At 44.2% G+C, this 23697-nt stretch overlaps 1 protein-coding gene across 1 annotated transcript in view; it reads left to right on the top strand.

Annotated features, from left to right (window-relative positions):
- Positions 1-16689, top strand: part of abcd1 (ATP-binding cassette, sub-family D (ALD), member 1) — a gene marked incomplete at its 3' end in the record, with an annotated part of 42165 nt that extends 25476 nt beyond the window's left edge. The window contains exons 10-17 of the mRNA XM_083641300.1: positions 168-327; positions 2081-2175; positions 4923-5068; positions 11928-12073; positions 12744-12828; positions 14449-14574; positions 15654-15741; positions 16570-16689. Coding sequence (XP_083497426.1) covers positions 168-327; positions 2081-2175; positions 4923-5068; positions 11928-12073; positions 12744-12828; positions 14449-14574; positions 15654-15741; positions 16570-16689 — 966 coding nt within the window. The remainder of the gene's footprint in view (positions 1-167; positions 328-2080; positions 2176-4922; positions 5069-11927; positions 12074-12743; positions 12829-14448; positions 14575-15653; positions 15742-16569) is intronic.
- Between the last annotated feature and the right edge of the window lie 7008 nt (positions 16690-23697).

Below are 23697 nucleotides of genomic sequence, written 5' to 3'. Positions count from 1 at the left end.
TCCCCCCACCCCTGTGTGTGTCTCTCTCTCTCTCTCTCTCCCCCACCCCTGTCTCTCTCTCTCTCTCTCCCCCCACCCGTCTCTCTCTCTCTCTCCCCCCACCCCTGTCTCTCTCTCTCTCCCCCACCCCTGTCTCTCTCTCTCCCCCACCCCTGTCTCTCTCTCAGCTCACAGAGTTGGCAGGCTACACAGCCAGAGTGTCTGAGATGTTTGAGGTGTTTGAAGAGGTGAACCAGGGGATCTACTGTCGCTCAACCACCGGGGAGGAGCGAGAGAGAGGGGGAGGGGGAGGGGGAGGGAGGGTGGGGGGGCGTCTGCAGATGAGAGGTGAGCACAACAGTAAACAACAACAACAACAATAATAACAACAACAACAACAACAATAGCAATAATAATAATTAAAAAAATGTGTCTTAAAGCAAAGTTTACAAAGAGTAGAAATGCAGGTGACAAACAGCTGTGTGTGTGTGTGTGTATAGAGAGCCAAAGTGAACATCACTTCCTGCCTTTCCATGCATACCAGCGTCTGAAACAAATATGAACAGCGAGACAATCCTTTTTTTTTAGCCCGTTTGAATTGTGCCACGAGGTCCACATGTACATTTGATCAATTTAAAAGGTAACTATGCATGTCAAGAAAGTCACAGTTTGTCCTGGAACTGAAACGTAACGTTTAGTTTTGTATGAAACCGCGCAATCGACTATATCTCTCGTGTCACACAATATACGTCACACCAACACCTATGGCTGTTAAAACGAATTTTGGTATTCGAATGTTATTCGATTTGCATAAATATTAATAAACGTCAATTATTAAAAAAAAAAAAAACTAATTATTTATTTTTATTTTTTCTATACGGCGAATCTCATGTGTCTCACCTTGGCCAACCAGCATGTGAAAACAAATCCTTTTGTCACGTGATGAACTGTTGAAGTTTTCTTTGTCTGGATATACAGTAGGTGGCTGACAATGATAATCTCATGAGCGCGCAGTGAACAGCGCATACTCCCGGCCCCCGGGGGCACTGTGCAATGCTTTGTTTGCAGACATGCAGCCTCACTCGATGCCTGTGCGGACGCCTGGGGCGGAGCTAGTGGATCATACCTTCTTGTGTGTTATTCCCAAACGTTCTTGTTATTTCCAGCAGTCTTTTGTCTTGCTGCCCTCAGCCTCTGGTGAAATCAAATCTATCTCGTTTTCAATTGTTTTGAGAGAGAGAAAAGACCTGGTTTTCCTGGCGACTGGCCGGGCAGCACTTCACTGCCCGGCTGCTCTTCTCTGCTACAGGCTACTCCAGTGTGGAGCGGTGGGCAGGCATGTAAATACTGATAAAGAAATATCCAATTGCCTCGCTTGCCTCTCATTTCCTCATAGAGGCACCAGTATTTCATAACCAGTTTAAAAGTTCCATGTAGGGATTTAATTGTAGTAACGTTACAAACACGTGTCGTGTCCTGTTCTTTTTTATCCTACATGTGATCGCTGTCTATCACCAAAGTCACATCCTCTTCTGCATTCAGTATACAAACCAATGGATTTCATCCGCTATTCATTTTTCCATCTACATTTCATAAAATGCGTATAAAAGAGTTTTACTTGGTCAAACCGAGCGATTCAACTATGTTTAGAATCAGGAGAGATAACATTTCACTCTGACCGAAACAAAATAAAAGAAAATACTTTTTTTTTTACTGTTTTATTTTAAAATGTTTGTGAATTAAAACTTCATTAAAAAAGAAATTGAATATTAAAAATAGTAAAGCACTGAAAATCGAATTGGATTATAGAGAAAGATTGACAGCCCTTAACACCAACATGTTGTGCACAGTCTTTCTGATTCATAACTTATAGTGCCACTTTATTGACTTGCAAAGTTATCTTTTACTTGACGAGCATGTGTATCCCGTGACACAATTCAAACGGGATAAAAAAGTAACATCTCTCTCCGTTCACCACCATTCTTTTTTTTGTCCAGACGCTGGTACGCATGGTAAGGCAGGAAGTGACATCCACTTTGGATCTCTGTGTGCGTGTGTTTGTACAGGTCAGGTGATCACTGTGGAGAATGTGTTTGTACAGGTCAGGTGATCACTGTGGAGAATGGGATTCGCTGTGAGAACCTGCCAATCATCACGCCTACTGGAGACGTGGTGGTGTCCAGCCTCAACATACAGGTAACACACACGCACGCGCAGCAGCAGTAGTGCATGTACATGACCACATGGCGGCAGTGTTGCTCCAATACTGCCACAGCAACAAAAAATACTTTAGCTTGTTATTGTGAGTGTTGGCAAAGCAATGAACAACATAAAACAATGTTGAGCAACAATATCTGTACAATTTTGATAAAAAAAATACATAAATATTAAATGTAATATAAAAAACACAAGAAATAATAAATACATGAAAAAAAACGTGAAAAAACATGTGAATAACATTACATTCTGTATATTCTGAATACCTTCTGAATTAGACTCATGAAATCAGTAAGAGTTGTATTGTGATTAGTTATTTTAGGATGACTTAAAGAAAAAGATAGACAATAGTAACAAGAGAGAGTCTACAGTGTGTTTGTAACAGTTTATAAAACGATCGTTCCGGACCTTGATTGTGATTGGCTGAGCTGCGTTCAAAGCCACTGTAAAATACTCCATAAACACACACCTGTGACCTGTGCCATGTTAGCTAAGCCCACTGCCTGCTGGCTGTAACAATGTTTGTCAGCCTAACACATTAGAGTCACACTCTCTCTGTTGGGGGGAAGTGGGGCATCAGCTTTCAAACCTGTCTTCTGGTTCTTCATATCTCCACATCCTTGCAGCAAAGCTAAGGAGGAAATACTGTTTCCGGCATAGTTTGCTCTGTTTTTCCAGGCGTATCTGATGACGTGCGAAACTGGCTTTGGTCCATTCTGTCTGCAGTTCCTCAGTAGCCGCTCCACGCCTATGCCTCTTCCTTCCCTCTCTCCCTCATTCCCTCACTCCCTTCATTCCCTCCTTCCTTCCTTCCTTCCTTCCTTCCCTCCTTCCTTCCCTCATTCCCTCACTCATCCCCTCGGCCCTTCCTTCCCTCGTTCCTTCCCTCACTCCCTTGCCTCCCTCATTCCCTTCCTTCCCTCCTTCCTTCTTTCCTTCCCTCATTCCCTTCCTTCCCTCGTTCCCTCACTCCCTTCCCTCGTTCCCTCACTCCCTTCCCTCGTTCCCTCACTCCCTTCCCTCGTTCCCTCACTCCCTTCCCTCGTTCCCTCACTCCCTTCCCTTCCCTCGTTCCCTCACTCCCTTCCCTCGTTCCCTCACTCCCTTCCCTTCCCTCGTTCCCTCACTCCCTTCCCTCGTTCCTTCACTCCCTTGTTCACTCATTCCCTCACTCCCTTCCCTCGTTCCCTCACTCCCTTCCCTCATTCCCTCGTTCCCTCACTCCCTTCCCTCGTTCCCTCACTCCCTTCCCTCGTTCCCTCACTCCCTTCCCTCGTTCCCTCACTCCCTTCCCTCGTTCCCTCATTCCTTTCCTTCCCTCACTCCCTCGTTTCCTCGTTCCATTCATTCATTCCTCTGTTGATCTCATCGCTCCTCTCCAAAGCCTCCATTCATCTCTTCTTCTCCCTCTCCATCTCTTGTTCTTCACTTGTCTCTCCATCCGTCCATCTCTCTGTGAGGTCAGAGGTCACGATGGAGCCATGTCAGCTCATTAGCATTTCACTGACACACACACACACACACACACACACACACACACACACACACAGTACTGCGTCAGGCAGAGCCTCAGAAACAATGGACTGATTATCTGATTATAGACTGAAATTCCACGGAGAGAGAGACTCTTTTTTTCTTCTTTTTTATAGAACAATATAGGAACAAGACAAACGGGCTCAGACAGGAAAAGAAAGGGAAAAAAACATACATCATTGACATTCAACAATACAGCAAAGTGCTATCAGCCGCATAAGGTGCTTATGTGTTTCTAAGAGATATCGTGTGCCTGGGATCCCGCCTAAGGGGCAGAGTGTGAGACTCTTGGGTTTCCATACAAATGTATCACAATTTTAACCAAAGTTTTAGAAAATCTGCAAAATCAAATGTAAAATTATGCGTGTTTCCATCCACTGCTCTCATACTAGGCATGAAGTCAGTACGTTGTGACCAGCTCGTGCTCGAGCCCCGCTGTGTTTGGGCCCTAACCCAGACAGAGAGACAGCTGTAGCTCAGGAGGTAGAGCAGCTTAACCCAGACAGAGAGACAGCTGTAGCTCAGGAGGTAGAGCAGCTTAACCCAGACAGAGACAGCTGTAGCTCAGGAGGTAGAGCAGCTTAACCCAGACAGAGACAGCTGTAGCTCAGGAGGTAGAGCAGCTTAACCCAGACAGAGAGACAGCTGTAGCTCAGGAGGTAGAGCAGCTTAACCCAGACAGAGACAGCTGTAGCTCAGGAGGTAGAGCAGCTTAACCCAGACAGAGAGACAGCTGTAGCTCAGGAGGTAGAGCAGCCCGTCCACTAATTGTGAACACGTTTGTGAAGATTATCACGCGGAACCCAAATTCACGTTCCCATAAACTTTTGCTAACCACAGACCTTATTTTATGCATTTACGTGAAACCCCCATGTTAAATCCCATAGACTTTTCCACTGAAGAACCCAGAAGTATACTTCCAGTCTCATTCCTGCGGCTCTCTATACAAACAAACAAAAATGAATAAAACCAATAACAACCAAGACGACTTAAGCAAACCTAAGTCAACTCCAACAGAAAACAAACAAAAAACAGTTTGAAAAGGAGCTAGTGTAAAGTACAGGCTAGTGTAAAGTACAGGCTAGTGTAAAGTACTGTCTGCCCCCTCCTCTGTCTTTCAGGTGGATGAGGGGATGAACGTTTTGTCTGTCTTTCAGGTGGATGAGGGGATGAACGTTTTGTCTGTCTTTCAGGTGGATGAGGGGATGAACGTTTTGATCACGGGGCCTAACGGCTGTGGGAAGAGTTCACTGTTCCGGATCCTGAGTGGCCTGTGGCCGCTGTACGGAGGAGTTCTGCACAGACCCGACCCACAGCACATGTTCTATATCCCTCAGAGGTAATACTACTACTAATACAGTGATCAACCACTTATAGTGATCAAAAAGCTTGGTCCTGAATCATTCCTATACGCATGCTGTTTAAATAATTTGCTTACAGTGATCAATACTCTGCTTATAGTTTTGAGCCTTGTCCCACCTGAGAACAATGGATGTTTTTTAAACTACAGTCATTTGATTATTTTTTTACTTACAAACTGCCAAAAATGACGCATTGAGATACAGCAGTGATACTCTGTGCATCTCTGTCTGTGGAGAGATGGTGGCATCTCTGTCTGTGGAGAGATGGTGGCATCTCTGTCTGTGGAGAGATGGTGGCATCTCTGTCTGTGGAGAGATGGTGGCATCTCTGTCTGTGGAGAGATGGTGGCATCTCTGTCTGTGGAGAGATGGTGGCATCTCTGTCTACGCGAGGCCGCTGTGTTTGAAACAGCAGGAGGCCTAATTTACTGTATGGATGTTTCAAGTCATTAACATTCCTTTACTTTATATGTGCTGTATTTATGTAATACATATATATTAGAGGATTGATATCCTGTACCAGAATCCCGTATCCTGTACCAGAATTCTTCATTAAAATTTATTAAAAAGTCATACAGAGGTATTACAGGGTATATACAGGGTATTGCCACTGATTTCCCGGGTATCCCCGGGGTCTTGAAATGTATTAAAAGTTGATAAATCAATTTAGGGGAAATGAAGGAAGTATTAAAAAGTCTTAATCGCCGTTTGATGAGCTATTCATTTTTCTAGCTATTGTGTTAAATGGGCATATATTGTCTCATATCGATCGCAGACCCCGATTTGAATCTAAATCATAATGTGGCAGACTTGATATCAGCAAATATCATTGTCCAAAGTATCTATATAATATCGTATCGTGATGAAACTTGTGATTTACACCCCTATAACTCTTAACGTAATGTATAACTGATGTGATGAAAGTGGCGTTGATTGAGGTCTTAAAATATATTGAAAGGGTCTTGAAAGGTATTGAATTTAACTTCAGGATACCCTGTGAATCAATTTTGATTTCCAATTCAATATCGATTGGGTTATGGATATGAATGAAAGAGATTCTCAGAGAACTAATGTTTGTTAGATTAAGAATTTACCCCAAAGCAATTACATTAATGTTGTTTTGCAAATCCTATCTTAACTGTTAGGTAGCCTTGGTTGTGGTGCGAATACAGATCAGGCGGATTCTTCAACTATCAAAGATATTTTTTACTTTTACTTTATTTACTATTAAAATACATGCTTAAAAAAAGGGCAAAGGAGAGTTGAAACAATGTAGTCATACAATGTAGCTCCTTGGCTCTGTCAGTGTGTGTCTGTCAGTGTGTGTCTGTCTGTCTGTCTGTGTGTGTGTGTCTGTGTCAGTGTGTGTCTGTCTGTCTGTCAGTGTCTGTCTGTCAGTGTGTGTCTGTCAGTGTGTGTCTGTCTGTCAGTGTGTGTCTGTGTGTGTGTCTGTCTGTCAGTGTGTGTCTGTCTGTCAGTGTGTGTCTGTGTGTGTGTCTGTCTGTCAGTGTGTGTCTGTCTGTGTGTGTCTGTCTGTCTGTGTCTGTCTGTCAGTGTCTGTCTGTCAGTGTGTGTGTGTCTGTCAGTGTGTGTCTGTCTGTCAGTGTGTGTCTGTCTGTCAGTGTGTGTCTGTCTGTCAGTGTGTGTCTGTCTGTCAGTGTCTGTCTGTCAGTGTGTGTGTGTGTGTCTGTCAGTGTGTGTCTGTCTGTCAGTGTGTGTCTGTCAGTGTGTGTGTGTCTGTCAGTGTGTGTCTGTCAGTGTGTGTCTGTCTGTCAGTGTGTGTCTGCCCTGCAGCACACACAGCTGAGGGGCATTAAGTAGCACTCAGTGGCCTGACACACACACTAGGGTTGGGCGGTAATACGATAATACCGTATGTAGGAGCCATGATATCTATATTGCCTATGTTGTTTATTTTGTTTGACGTGACGTGGTGATTGAGCTGCATGCGTTCATTGATGGCCGTTGTCGCTTGTGATTGGTCGGTTCGTACAGGGGGTGTGGTTTCACGTTAGCACGGGGTGTGGTTCACTCATTCATTCAGTACTTAACCTGTTCAGCAGTTGGGCGTCTGGCTTGATGTTAGAGGGTGAGTTTGGCTCCGATGTTTTCTGTTGACCGTCGTCGTTTCACTACTTGCTTTATTATCTCAGTACTTTGCCTGTTATTCTTTCATTTAATAAACTGTCTAAAACGTATCTGAACTCAAACATGGATTTATTTGAATGCGTCACAGTAAGAGCCTACTCAGCCTCTGTAGCGGACTTTTTTGATAGTAGTCGCTACAACGTATATTGGAGTTATTTGAAAATATCAGTTTCAATTAGGGATGTCAACGGTTAACCGTTAATCGATTAACCGTCGCTAACGTCGTTGTTCGGTTATTGCTGTCGGTCTATCAGTTAATATTAAAAAAAAAAAAATTGTCTATTTACTCAATGAGCTCATGCCCAAACAAGGCGTGTCTATTTAGATGCTGAAATGTTAATGCTTTTTGTGTTAGAATTTAGAATTTCTAACACAAAAAGCATTAACATTTCAGCATCTAAATAGACACGCCTTGTTTGGGCATGAGCTCATTGAGTAAATAGACAAAAAAAAAAATAATATTAAAAAATTATGAATTAACCGATAGGTTAATCGATTATTAGCGTCGGTTAATCGAAAGTGAAATTAACCGAAAATTGACATCCCTAGTTTCAATACCATCATTACGTCATAAAAAAACACTCTGCAATGTGGGAATATAATAAATGGCAATGCCTTAACTCATTCATCGCCAAAGACGTCTTTAACGTGTTATCAGGAATAGCCCTCCACGCCAAAGACGTGTTTGACGTGTTTTTGTTTTTATTAGTGCAGCGCGTAGTTCAAAGACTTCCCCAGCCTGTGACATGGTATCAGGTCCCTGGCCTCAAAGACAAGCCGACAACACGTGAACAAACACATACCGCAGCTGTTGTTTTGAAATGAGCAGGAGGAAAAACAGAAAACAGAGAAACGCGCTTCCTTGTGCAGAGAGGAGAAACGCCATTGAAACGCCCCTCGGCGCGCTGCACGAGCTGGTCGGCTTGCTGCAGGGCAGCGGACATCGATCAGTTGTTCGCGGTAGTCAAACCCGTGACCAACATGATCGATCCTGGTCCCTGGACCCCGTTCCTGTGTGCCAGTCCGAAAGAGACGAGACGGAGTCACAACTTTGTGAGGAGGAGAACAGCAGCCTCGCCACAGAAATTGCTTTCACACAGAGCCAAGCAGCACGGCCACTTTCCATGTGAGGGCGAGGAAGACTGGACTCCAATGCGACAGGACCCGGATGATCTTGCGGTAAGGAGTGTGTGTGTGTGTGTGTGTGTGTGTGTGTGTGTGTGTGAGAGAGAGCCTACACTGATCTCTGCATTCTATGATCGTATAGTTTACTGAGACACTAGTACACTACACTGTCTCTGTACTAAATGTGATTATATAGTTTACTGAGGATATGTTGCTTTTATTTCAGATGAGGAGCCGATTGTGAGCCCACATCTCAGAATGAGGTCAGGATGGTCAGGACGGTCATTTAGGTCTGCTAAATGACGAAATGTAATGTAATGTAAAGAGACACACATGGGCCCCGCGCACACACACACACATTCACACTCACTTACACTGAGTAAACTGTATTGTTGAATGTAAAAAAAGCACTTCATGTATATATATATATATATATATATATATATACCGTATATATATATATTTATTTATTTTTTTGTCATTTGTGTCATAACGAATAATATTTACATATCTGATGTCAATACAGTTCAAAATAAAAGAATTGAGAGCGAGTTCTGCCTGAGATAGTGTCCTTTACAAAAATGCAATTTTCTGCAATTTCTCTTCTCAGAGAGACCTTTTTGGTGAAAACAGGGTGTATATAAATGGCTATAAGTAGAGTACAGAACATGCTAAAAGCTCACTTTTTTTTTCTGGTGAACCCAGTGACGTACATCTTCATTTTGAGGTATTGCAAATCACTTTGGTGCTAATAGATAATTTACTGTGGGTCTTGAATGATGACCAACAATTATGAAAATCTTTGGCCTGTGCTAAATATTGGCAGTCCTAAACTGGCCATGAAGAGTGGTTGTCCAGCAGCACTGTCTGTGTGGTTGAAGGTGCTATAGCATAACTTTTTGTTACAAACAATGTTTAATGTCAAACAGCCTAAATCACCTGTCAAAAAAGACTGTTTGGAATCCATCATAATCACGTGAGCAGAGTACCTGATGTAGCAGAGTACCTGATGTAGCAGAGTACCTGATGTAGCAGAGTACCGTAAATTCCGGACTATAAGCCGCGGCTTTTTTCCCGTTTTTTGGCCCCTGCGGCTTATATAACGGTGCGTCTTATCTATGGATTTTTTCAGAAAAAAAAAAAAAAATACAAATAAAATCTCTCTTTTTTAGCACTCTTTCTAACTATAAATCCACTTCTGTTTTAATTTCCTCTCTTGCCCTCTTTTCACCACACCGCGGACACTGTGTGCACTGTAAAAATAAACAACGGTGGTGTTGTGTTATGTTGTTTTGTTGAAATGTTACGGTAATACGGTAAATGGGAGCTTCCTCAAACAGCCATCTCTTTCCCGACAATCCCCTCTGTGCGTGACCACTTACATATGGTAATTACGGTAAGCAAACGGCCACTCGGCCATCAACTCCCTCCCCCGACTACCAGGAGAAAATCACAAACTTCGGCGAATTCACACAAAGGAAGATCAAGGAATATTCACAACAAGACGAGCAGTAGAAGCAACACTCTCACTTACCATGGGGAAGGTACGCAGAAATTCACACGACGCAGCTTTCAAGTTGAAAGCAGTCAATCTCGCATTAAAAGAGGGAAACAGAGCAGCCGCGCGTAACCTGGGCATCGATGAGTCAATGGTGAGGCGTTGGACGGTGCAGCAGGAGGACAAACACAAAGGAAGATCACGGAATATTATAGGAGTGTGAAAACATCCACAATCACCAACGGGTTCCAAAACGCTGGACTGCTGCGGGATGAAGAGGATGACGCCGCCACAGCTGGCGCTGAGGGCCGTCAGAGGCTTCAGAGGCTGTTCGATGCCGACAGTGACGAAGAGGAGTTCGTTGGTTTTGAGTGACAATGAAGGAGAGAGGAGAGTGGTTGACGAAGCCACCCTGAACCTGTTCGTTTCCGACACTGAAGATGAGGACTTTGGTGGTTTCAGTACGCAGGAAGAAGAGGAAGACGAGGATTAGTGACTTGACTTCTCTGGTTACAGGTTTGCTGCACATATAGCCTATTGTTGTGTGATTTTGTCTGGGGATTAGTGACCTGACTTTTGTTTTGTTTTGTTGAAATGTTAATAAATGGGAGCTTCCCCAAACAGCCAACTCTTTCCCGACATTCCTCTCTGTGCACGAACCCTTTCATATGGTAATTAAACATCAAAACACCCGCGGCTTATAGACCGGTGCGGCTTATAGAAGAAAAAAATAGTCAATTTTGGTCCCGCGGCTTATAGACCGGTGCGTCTTATAGTCCGGAATTTACGGTAATACCTGATGTAGCAGAGTACCTGATGTAGCAGAGTACGTACTGATGATACCTGATACCTGATGTAGCAGAATACGTACTGATGATACCTGATACCTGATGTAGCAGAATACGTACTGATGATACCTGATACCTGATGTAGCAGAATACGTACTGATGATACCTGATACCTGATGTAGCAGAATACGTACTGATGATACCTGATACCTGATGTAGCAGAATACGTACTGATGCAGATACCTGATACCTGATGTAGCAGAATACGTACTGATGCAGATACCTGATACCTGATGTAGCAGAATACGTACTGATGATACCTGATACCTGATATAGCAGAATACGTACTGATGCAGATACCTGATACCTGATGTAGCAGAATACGTACTGATGATACCTGATACCTGATGTAGCAGAATACGTACTGATGCAGATACCTGATACCTGATGTAGCAGAATACGTACTGATGCAGATACCTGATACCTGATGTAGCAGATACCTGATACCTGATGTAGCAGAGTACGTACTGATGCAGATACCTGATACCTGATATAGCAGATACCTGATACCTGATGTAGCAGAGTACGTACTGATGCAGATACCTGATACCTGATATAGCAGAATACGTACTGATGATACCTGATACCTGATGTAGCAGAGTACGTACTGATGCAGATACCTGATACCTGATATAGCAGAATACGTACTGATGATACCTGATACCTGATGTAGCAGAATACGTACTGATGCAGATACCTGATACCTGATGTAGCAGATACCTGATACCTGATGTAGCAGAGTACGTACTGATGCAGATACCTGATACCTGATGTAGCAGATACCTGATACCTGATGTAGCAGAGTACGTACTGATGTAGCAGAGTAATACCTGATGTAGCAGAGTACGTACTGATGCAGATACCTGATACCTGATGTAGCAGAGTACGTACTGATGTAGCAGAGTACGTACTGATGCAGATACCTGATACCTGATGTAGCAGATACCTGATACCTGATGTAGCAGAGTACGTACTGATGTAGCAGAGTAATACCTGATGTAGCAGAGTACGTACTGATGCAGATACCTGATACCTGATGTAGCAGAGTACGTACTGATGTAGCAGAGTACGTACTGATGCAGATACCTGATACCTGATATAGCAGAGTACGTACTGATGTAGCAGAGTACGTACTGATGCTGATACCTGATGTAGCAGATACCTGATACCTGATGTAGCAGAGTACGTACTGATGCAGTGCTGTGTCCTGTCCTGCAGGCCCTACATGTCGGTGGGCTCTCTGAGGGATCAGGTGATCTACCCAAACTCTCAGCAGGAGATGATCCTCAGAGGATTCACTGACTCAGACCTGGAGGAGATCATGCGTACCGTCAGCCTGCTCTACATCCTGGACCGGGAGGGAGGTGAGGAGGAGGAGTGATACTGTGTCAGGGGGTGATCACACCAAGAAGCATCGCTACAGGCACATCCACTCCAAAAACATCTGAGCAGACCGCGTCGGGCAAAACAGTTTGCCTGTGGAGCTCTGAGGAGCAGGGCTGCATGTGGAGCTCTGAGGAGCAGGGCTGCATGTGGAGCTCTGAGGAGCAGGGCTGCATGTGGAGCTCTGAGAAGCAGGGCTGCATGTGGAGCTCTGAGGAGCAGGCCCTAGCCCGGACCGTGCCCAAGACAATCAAACCCTACTCGACCCGAGCCCTAATTTTTTTTTAGAAACCAGCCCATATCCGGCCCTACCCGACCATCGGGTCCCGTCGGGACGCATCAAAACGAAGGAAACCCCGCCTTCTGCTTGATTTGATTGGCTGCTTGGCCCAACTGACATTGATGAATGGTGTGACTCCGCACGTTTTGCTGAAAGGTTGAACATATTTAAACTTTTATGCGGCCCTAAAAACCACTAGAAAAACGCAACACGTCACACGAGAGAGGAGCTTCAGAAAATAATGATTTTGGTGACAACCCGTTTTTCTAATGACACTTCTCATGTGATTGTCCCCTTACAGTGTTACTATGCTTACTCTGTGTGTGTGTGTGTGTGTGTGTGTGTGTGTGTGTGTGTGTGTGTGTGTATAGGCTGGGAGGCAGAAAGTGACTGGAAAGACGTTCTGTCTGGAGGAGAGAAGCAGAGGATGGGGATGGCCCGCATGTTCTACCACCGGTAACTCACCCACTGTTTACTGACTGTTTACTCCGACTGCTTTCTGACTTGTTTACTGACTGCTTTACTAATCCACTGTTTATTGACTGTAGTAGTAGTCAACACCACAAGATGACATTACCTAGCGTTAAAGTGTGCTGGGCTGGGGCATCCCGGTGGCTCAGCTGGTAGAACACGTACCATTAAGGCGTTGTCCTTCATGCAGCCAACCCAGGGTCAAATCCAGAAATATCCGGTATAGTCAAAACGCTCCTAACCTGGCCTAGGATTCTGTCAAGAGTTTTTCACAACAAAACTTAAATTTGCTAGAGCCCCGGGCCCCTCTAGCTTAGAAAATAACATGGCTGACAGGGAGGAGTTTGCAATAGAGCTGGCCTCCATTTTTAGCCACAGTTGGGGCCCCTGAGAATTTGAGATTGCCAGGAGTCACTTTCCGCCAAACCATTAAAGCCCTAACATTAGCAGCCCAATCAGTAGTGCCTAAACAAGGTAAGGCCAACCCTCCTTCAGACTTGGCTTTTTGCAAGTGAATTTTGGAAATTGTATGATTCTTATAATTCCAGATGTATTACAGAATTATGGAGTCCAGCTCTTTGAAGAAAGCAGATGTAAGAAAGATGGGAAGGTTTTGTCTCGGCTATTTCCGGCAGCCCAAACAAATGATTATATCCCCCCTCCATAGTATTATAATTTATGATACATAATATGTACAACAGTGAAGTTTCTTTAGTTATGGCTATGTATGTTACCACATAGAACATTCGAGACCGACTCAGTCCGACCACAAATAAAACAGTTATTAGACTAGGACATTATGAAAAGTGTGCAATTAATGTAATAACTGCATTTAACATAATGAGGAGAGCATTAATTCTTATTTGACTCAAACATGAGCACCATCGTGCAACTTGTGATCCTGCCTCGCAGCTGTGCTGGAGAAATAGAAAGATGGGAGCTGCTGTGATCAGACCTGTTTCCTGACTGTTTCTCTCTCTCAGACCTGTTTCCTGACTGTTTATCTCTCTCAGACCTGTTTCCTGACTGTTTCTCTCTCTCAGACCTGTTTCCTGACTGTTTCTCTCTCTCTCAGACCTGTTTCCTGACTGTTTCTCTCTCTCTCAGACCTGTTTCCTGACTGTTTCTCTTTCTCAGACCTGTTTCCTGACTGTTTCTCTCTCTCAGACCTGTTTCCTGACTGTTTCTCTCTCTCTCAGACCTGTTTCCTGACTGTTTCTCTCTCTCTCAGACCTGTTTCCTGACTGTTTCTCTTTCTCAGACCTGTTTCCTGACTGTTTCTCTCTCTCTCAGACCTGTTTCCTGACTGTTTCTCTCTCTCTCAGACCTGTTTCCTGACTGTTTCTCTCTCTCTCAGACCTGTTTCCTGACTGTTTCTCTCTCTCTCAGACCTGTTTCCTGACTGTTTCTCTCTCTCTCAGACCTGTTTCCTGACTGTTTCTCTCTCTCTCAGACCTGTTTCCTGACTGTTTCTCTCTCTCAGACCTGTTTCATGACTGTTTCTCTCTCTCTCAGACCTGTTTCCTGACGGTTTCTCTCTCAGACCTGTTTCCTGACTGTTTCTCTCTCTCAGACCTGTTTCCTGACTGTTTCTCTCTCTCTCAGACCCAGGTATGCTCTGTTAGATGAGTGTACGAGCGCCGTCAGCATTGATGTGGAGGGAAACATCTTCCAGGCTGCAAAGGATGTTGGGATAGCTCTGCTGTCAATCACCCACAGACCCTCCCTCTGGTCAGTGCACACACACACACACACACACACACACACACACACACACACACACACACACACGCACACACACAACTTCTTAACATGCAGTGGAATCCGTATTATAACCTGCTCCTAGCCGGTTGGCCTGCATGTTAAACAACAATTAGCCGGCCTACGCGCACTCCCGCGAGTCCGTATCATATTCATCTCGGTTGCGGGTATAGCATCCGCATTATAGGAAAAGCGGCTGCTGTTTAACTCTGGCAGCTCATGATCCCGATCATGTCTGAGTGGGCGGGTGGTGGCACTTCACGTTCACTAGTTTATTAATTAATTAATCGTTCGGGCAATCGCTTATATCAACGAATTAAACGAGCAAACTCACGGTTTCCTCAAGTGCTGCAAACGGCTTTGAATTGTTTGGTAGAGCATATAGGGATCCCAACGCGCTTCAGCTATGCAGGCAGGCGGGTCCGTGCATCACACCGAGGAGAGGAGAGAGCTTACTGCTGCGCTGCTGATCCATGTCAGAAAAAGTGAGGCATAGGCCTAGCCTAGCTTTTGTGGGGAGAAATACATTGAAAACTAGTCAGATATGACTTGAATGCCACTTGTAAAATAAATCACCCAGTGATTGACGACGGTCCGACCACTATCTTGACTGGGCGGCTTTATGTAACAAAGGCGGAAACGCTCATTTTTGGCATACTGCCACCCCTCGCGGTCGGAATGGACCCTCGAGTTAAAACGGCATATTTTTGAATGGAGTTTGGTTAAAGATTCGCTAAAGCTGTTGAGCACAGCGCCGCCGACGACTCACGACAACTATTTGCCTTGTAGGGAATAACGTGCATGCTCCCGCACCCCCTCCCCCCGCCCACTGGCAGAGAGAATACTGACCATTTCCAGCTGTTTCTAAACACAGACCCCTCATGTTTAAAAACGTCAAACCGGAAAATATCCTGCTAGCTGCTAGCCAGACATGATCCAGACTTCAAGTTTAAATGCCACTACACACACACACACACACACACACACACACACACACACACACACACACACACACACAGAGTACTGACTGTTCTCTCCTGTCCAAACAGGAAGTATCACTCTCACCTCCTCCAGTTTGATGGAGAAGGAGGCTGGAGGTTTGAGCCTCTAGACGCCTCCACCCGTCTGTCTCTACAGGTCTGTCTATCTGCCTATCTGTCTGTCTACCTGTCTATCTGCCTGTCTATCTGCCTGTCTGTCTGTCTACCTGTCTATCTGTCAGAGTCCTGTATATATAGAGAGAGAGAGATAATATATATTATCTATATCTACAGTATCTATATCTAGATATCTAGAGATAGATATCTATATATATCTATATATATCTATATATATCTATATATATCTATATATATATATTAGAGCGAGGTGCTCGCCGCAGGCGAATGACGTGCAGCGCACATGCCTCCTTGAGGCATCCTCTTTGTCTATGGTGCGGCATAGTAGGATTGCCTTTTGGGAGGGTCTGGTGAGATGAAGAAGGAGCACGGCCTGGATTAACCCACATAGCCTTAGCCCTCCATGCACCGAATGGTCTTTCAATGCTGCGGTGTAGCACTAGCTCTATTGCAGCGGATTGGGCATGATCAACCCTTCCGCGGGCAACGTTGCAGACAGAGTAGGAAGGCTGATCCGTGAGCGGCTGCTTCCGGGACGCGGGTCGGGGTCTTAATCGGCCTCGGCTGGGTCTACTGGGCGAGGGTGTATGATGTTCGAAACACCTTACGACCCCAGTTAACATCACTGATGATGCGTCCTAGCGCATGCTGTAGCATTGTATTTTGAATCATATATATATATATATATATATATATATATATCGTCCAATCAGATCTCGGAACAGATCTCTGCCTTTTTTTCATTCAATAAGAACATGTCTCCTCTCTCCCCTCTGTGTCCCTTCTCCTCTCTGCTCCTCTCCTCTCTGCTCCTCTCTGCTCCTCTCCTCTCTCCGTCTCCTCTCAGGAGGAGAAACTGCGTTTGGAGAATCAGCTGTCTGGAATTCCCAAGATGCAACAGCGGCTGGCGGAGCTGTGCCTCCTGCTGGGGCAGAGAGAGGGGGAGGGGGCAGAGGGGGACCAGTGAAGGAGAGGGGGAGGGGGCAGAGGGGGAGGGGGCAGAGGGGGACCAGTGAAGGAGAGGGAGAAAGTGAAGCATGTCGTCACAGACTCAGATGCCTCAGAGGACATGAAACGTTTGATCATGTGACTAGTTAATTTGCATTTCACCTCAGACAAGACAGGACACTGCTTTCAAGTCTGGAATTTACCTAGATTTGCTAGAAAGATGAACATTTCAGCTTTTCACCAACTAGGGCGCTGCTGGATGACTAGGTTGACAGCAATGGGTTGAACCAAGTGTTGGTACTTGGTAGTAAGGATTTTGAATTCTAACAGGCTCACAGCATATGCTGTTGTGTTTCTGACTTGGAATGTGGTTGTTTTAACTCATCAAAACATTCCAAATCTTTACCTCTGTACTGTACAGTCAACCTAGTGACATCATCTAGCAGCGCCCTAGTTGGTGAGAATCTGCAATGTTGTTAATCTTTCTAGCAAATCTAGGTAAATGTCAGACTTGAAAGCAGTGTCCTGTCTTTTCTGATGTGAAATGCAAATGAACTAGAGTCACATGATCAAATGTTTCATGTCCTCTTTAAAGGATCACTTTGCCAGCTTTTCAATGTGCAGTGTGACATCACATCACACGTGACATCAGTGTGACGTCACCACAACAAGGAAGCACTTCCGGGTGCCATTGCAGCAGAAACGAGTATGAAATAAAGCTGAAACGCTGTGACAAACAAACGTTCAAGACCCTGGCAAGCATAATGCACCAAAACCTTCCAACTATGTAATTTAGGGGCTTATCTGACTAACTGTAAGTCTCAAAAAAGCAAGAGACATTAGTTTCAACCCAAATCCTAAATATCGCCATTTCCCAGTTTTCACTGTTTGCTGAGGCAGGGTTTGAAGTGGGCGGTGCTTATGGCTCAAAACTGACTACCTTATCCCCTCATAAAGCGATATCCAATCATAAAGTAGCTGTCCGTTCTTACAAAACCTTCATGCCCCCTCAGTCTGCATCGAGTCTCAGTCTGAGCTAAGGCCGTTGCAGAGTGCCGAGAGTTGGCCAGCATTTGAGGAAGCAAGTCAGGAGAGACCTCAGCTACAGGGAGAGACACATCGCGTTTCTTTAAGTGTGTTTCAAAAGTATGATCGCGGCAGCTCTTTGTCTGTACATTAAACACATATTATGCTCATGTTTTTGTATCTGTTGGTGGGCTATTTTAGATGCTTTTACAACATTTATGGGTCTCGGAGGAAAACCGTGTCAGAGTCTCTGAGCGAGCCCGCTCCACTTTCACACACAGGTCCCGCCCACACACTTGTAGCAGGTCCCACCCACACACTCTAGCAGGTCCCACCCACACACTCTTAGCAGGTCCCACCCACACACTCTAGCAGGTCCCACCCACACACTCTAGCAGGTCCCACCCACACACTCTTAGCAGGTCCCACCCACACACTCTAGCAGGTCCTGCCCACACACTCTAGCAGGTCCCGCCCACACACTCTAGCAGGTCCCGCCCACACACTAGCAGGTCCCACCCACACACTAGCAGGTCCCGCCCACACACTAGCAGGTCCCACCCACACACTAGCAGGTCCCGCCCACACACTAGCAGGTCCCGCCCACACACTAGCAGGTCCCGCCCACACACTAGCAGGTCCCGCCCACACACTCTAGCAGGTCCCGCCCACACACTAGCAGGTCCCGCCCACACACTAGCAGGTCCCACCCACACTCTAGCAGGTCCCGCCCACACACTCTTAGCAGGTCCCGCCCACACACTCTTAGCAGAGAACAGCCTAGTTTAATTACATTGAGAACAGAGATTGCAGCTCCTAATTGTATATACTTGGCGACATTCAGTGACACCTCAAAGCATATTTGTTTGGTTTCCAGGGACATTGCTTATATTTTGATGTGAGTGAGAGCAGGTGTAGCTGAAGAGTTTGACATGTAAAGTATGTCGTGTTAAAGTCTAAAAAGTGTGAATTTTAAGCTCAAAGTGATCCTTTAATTTGGATTCTGTCTGTTTTCTTCTGTCATATTTGACTGTTCAGATTATATCACTTAACTGTAGAGAAAGTGTGTGTGAAAGATAGTGAACGGGCCAATAGCAATATATTTCCCATAGCAACATATGGAAAAAGTGGAATTGCGGGTAGAGAAAGAGGACAACTCGCACGTACGCGCGCCACACACACACACACACGACTGTAGTTTATGAGTTAACCACTAAATGGCCTCTGTCTAAATCACAGTTAGGGGTTAAGGTTAGGACTGAATGGGTCAGTTTTTAAATGAATGGGTCAGTTTTTAAATTAAAGTGCCAATTTAAACTTTTTAACTAATCAAATAATTGAATCTGACAACTAGTCATTAACTAATGATTAACTACTATACTCAGAACTGATTATCTATTAACTAGCCTATTCATTAACTAAAAGTTTGTTTCTCATTAGTTGACTAGTAACTACTATATTATTTGTGTACCTTTTATTGTAAAGTGTTACCAGTTTCACTGTGCTCACTGAAAATGTGATTTTTCAGCATGATTCATGACCTCACGAATACTTGAGCCATTCCCTGGTCAGTATTCAGCAGTTCAAGTCCTTGTTTGTCTGCTGTGATTTGTTATGTTCAATCTACATCAGCGTTTCTCAACTGGTGGGTAGCGACCCAAAGGTGGGTCGCGGGGCCATTTTGATTGGGTCGCGGACATTGGCCATTTTTTTTTTTCCATATTTCATTTGAGTTAAATTCAGATTATTGAAACTGGATTAGCCTGACCAGTTTTACTTGTTTAACAAGCTGAAGTATATGCTCTGACTGCCTGTAATTCAAGAGAAGTCTGCCTTTTCATTTCATATTTAATTTTAGTTCAATTCAGATGATTGAAACTGGATTAGCATGGACCCAGTTTAATTAAAAGTTATGACCAGTTTAACTAAAAAGCATATAGCCTGCCTGTGATTCCTTTTTATTTCATATTAGTTAAATTCAGACTACTGAAACTGGATTAGCATGACCAGCATGACTTGTTTTATTTTTATTATTATTAACTTGTTTAAAAACATATAGGCATGTAATTCAAGATAAGTCTGCCTTTTATTTCATATTTCATAGAGTTCAAATAAGACTTTCTGAGCATGACCAGTTTGACTTGTTTAAATTTAAAAACATAGGCCTGTAATTCAAGTCTGCCTTATTTCAATTGGTTTTTAGCCCTAGTTACACTTCTGTTGCACTTTTTTGTTCATTTGAGGTTTATAACAGTGCATGAAGGCATTGTGTATTAAATTAATGCGCTATTTTTTGTGCAATAAATTTGAGTGGTTTAAAAAAAAATCTGAAATTTGGGTCGCGACTTCATGACAAGGAAAATAGTGGGTCCTGAGGCTACACCAGTTGAGAACCACTGATCTACATAACCCTGATGGTCTTGTTTGCCTTGCAATTTTTAATGAGGCAGAAGGAGGGGAAGTCATTTTTTAAGGATTTTAACAAGATAATTTAACCTTTATCTGTGGGGAAACGGCATCAGACACAAGTTATTAAAAGTAGAGTATTTTGTAGAGTATTTTATATAAATCTTAAAACACGACTGTCGTTTTCAGAGGGGTTTTAGTTGTGTCCGAACCTTCAAAAAACAGACAAAAGAAATAACAGGAGAGTTTGGGAAAAGAGGTTAAGCCACCCTGGTAGCTTAACGTTAGCATAGTGTGTCTAATGAGGATGATCTCTGACCAATCAGCAGTTTGCAGTGTTTCCATGTCACCTTTTGGTCTGAAACCTCGACGGAGGAGCTACAAACAAAAAACAGTTCACATAGAGCTCAACGGTGACGGCGCACTTTTTCACATCTCCGACGAGAGTTCCTCATTTGAAAAATCCTTATATAAAGAGTCTGAGCAAAAGGGGGGAAAAGTGGGAACAAAATTATAGGCCCAACTCTAACCCCCCCCCCACCGCCCCCGCCCAACTCTACTGCTGTAATCCAGATCAGATGCTGTCAGAGTTATGTCTGCTTACACTTTATTTGGATAGTCCGCCTACAGAGAGTCAACAGAGGATTTGTGACATCGCAACAGCTATTATGACATTCAACAACTGGGAATGTTCAATTTAGAGTATATGACCATTCATGAACATACCTACATTATGACTCCAGGTGCAGGTGTGTGGAACAGGAAGCAAACAGAATCTGTTTGTTGAATCTCAGCTAATCTGTTAAAACAACCTCTACAGACAAAAGCCAAACAGCCGAATTGTTGAATGTCAACTAAAAAGCTGAAATGTTACAAATACTCTGTAGACTCTGTAGGTGGACTATCCACGTAAGGTGTTAGCTAATGTCTTCCATGAGTATGATGTCGATGTCAAAGGTCAATCAATTTCTGTAAAGATCAAGATGCTGAGAGGCCTTGAACTTTATTCATGACTAATAAATAACAAATCAAACTGTTTTGTTCAGAGCGCTGCTCTGTGTGTGTGTGTGTGTGTGTGTGTGTGTGTGTGTGTGTGTGTGTGTGTGTGTGTGTGTGTGTGTGTGTGTGTGTGTGTGTGTGTGTGTGTGTGTGTGTGTGTGTGTGTGTGTGTGTGTGTGTGTGTGTGTGAGAGAGAGAGAGTGTGTGTGAGAGTGTGTGTGTGTGTGTGTGTGTGAGAGATTTCCGAGCCTAAATCTATAAGCACAGGGGTCCCTCAAGGGTCTGTGAGCTCCACAGTTCTCTTCACAGTGTACATAAACGGGTGTCTAAGCAAAACCCCACACAATTATATTGTGAAATTCTCTGATGACAACGCCATCCTCAGCTTATTACACAGACCAAGACACATCACCTGACCACTCTGAAATGAAACCGTTTGTGGATAGGCGTGATGACCACCTTATTGTGAATGTGAAGAAAACAAGATGATGTGATAACCACAGCCCACTGAGCCCAGTGCTCATTCACATTGTATGTGTGTATATAGATGTGTGTATGTGTTTGTATGTGTGTGTGTTTAGTGTCAGGGCATTTATCATTTCAAAACGGTTTCACATATCTAAATTCCGCCCAGACATTTAGATCAGGTAAGTCCAGAGATGACACAGAAAAAGTTTGGGCTCATTCGGGCAAATGGCCTAGGAGGAGTTCACAAAAATAGGTTTTTGAGAAAATGCAAGATGTCGGAAAATCTAGCAGACTGAAATGGCCGTGGCCTAGTTGGGTAGATGCATAATGCTCCAGGGAATCCAGTAGATGAATTTTGATTCTACGCCTCACGGTTCAGCAGTTATGGGTCAATACGCGAAATGGTCTGTTATAGCGCCACCATCTGGTCAATATGAGTCATTTTTTGTCCGAGTCCTTCAACCTGCACAGCCACCGAACACAACGCAGATCCTACTGTAACCGAGCCAGAGTGTAACTCGGCCAAGTGTATTAAAATGTCGACAACGCCACCTTAGGACTTTCACCCAAAGAATACCTGGTATGAAATCAAGATTGGTATTAAACCAGAGTAACCACCAATATGGTTTCACCCCGCACAGGAATCCACAAGTGAAATCAGAGACGTGAGAGAGATACCAAATACAAAATAGATTTATTTTATGCAATAAAATAAATCTGATAAAAAGATGTGAACAGCATAAGAAATGTTCAGTAGGTAGAATGACCAATACTAACTAACCAAACACAAGTTATTAGGAATGGAGGATATATCAATGATACGAGGGATTTAACCCACCTACAGTATAAGAGGAGTCGCAGTCGTGGTTTAAACCACACCAAACACTACAATAAAATATGACAAAAGCACACTGTCAAACAAATGCACATTGCAAACCAAAAAGGACCACTATGCTGTCCTCCTATATAAAGGTGGCCGGGCACCTCGATAGAATGTATCAATCCTCACACCAGGTTTGGTAATAAGTTAAATTAAATGACCTTTCTATTTATAAAACGCTGGGAGAATAAAAACAAGAAATAACAGGACACCTCAAGTGGCTTGTGTTACAAAAGATTTGCTATAGGCAAAAACAGCAGCGGCAGTCTCTGCTGTACAAAGAAATACAAAAACAAGCATTAATACATGAATGATACAGTAATTACACCTCGAATGCACTACAGTAACTATTACCAAACATTGTACCTTGGCTGTGAATGATACCACACGCTGGACACACACACACGCTGGGTTTCACACGCCGTTTTGTGGCCACACACACGCTGGGTTTCACACGCCGTTTTGTGGCCACACACACGCTGGGTTTCACACGCCGTCTTCTGATCACAGAGCACAAGGATACACGCATGCATTCGTTTGGATATCAATTGGTTACAAGTGAGGTAAAAGATCAGTCAGTGTCAATACCTTGCTTGCTGTACCAACCCGTCGAACGGGACACAGGTCTCCAGACCAGCAGCAGCCGCACACGGATACGTCTAAAAGACAGTTACAGGCTTTAGCGAGCCATTTGAACAAGTGGGCAATGTGCGCGCACCAAACAATCATTTCAGCCTACCTCAACCAGGGAATGTGAGGACACGCTCAGCAGCCCAGACAGCAACGCTCCAACCGGGGGAATGAAAGGTGGAGGCACCTACGTTACCGGTATTTATTTCCGGGGGCTGATATGGGATCTAACTGGATTGGTTGTGTCGCAAGGGTAATAACCTATGGGCATGCCAGGGCGTGACCTAACCTACAGGTTACACTATATTAGATGTTAACGTATGTGCATCCAGCCAGACTGATGAAGTTGCAGGCCAGGCACACCCGGTACACTAAGTAGGAGGGATTTTGCTGACTGGAAGTTCAATTGGAGGGACAGGATTAGGAACAGGGCAGGGGCGTATTCTCCACTGGGGACACTTTTCAAAACCTAGAGCTGTCCGCCCGCCCCCCCCACTTTTTAAACTGGTACCGAACTCAAACATATTTTTCTTATCAGAGATCAGATGAGGTGGAGAAAGTGCCTGAAGACAGGGAGGTTGATCCTATGCCCCAATAGGCTACACCAAAAGGCTGTTT

This window comes from Poromitra crassiceps (genome assembly GCF_964638095.1).
Source record: "Poromitra crassiceps genome assembly, chromosome: 8".
NCBI lineage: Eukaryota > Metazoa > Chordata > Actinopteri > Beryciformes > Melamphaidae > Poromitra > Poromitra crassiceps.
This window is presented reverse-complemented; position numbering and strand designations above follow the sequence as displayed.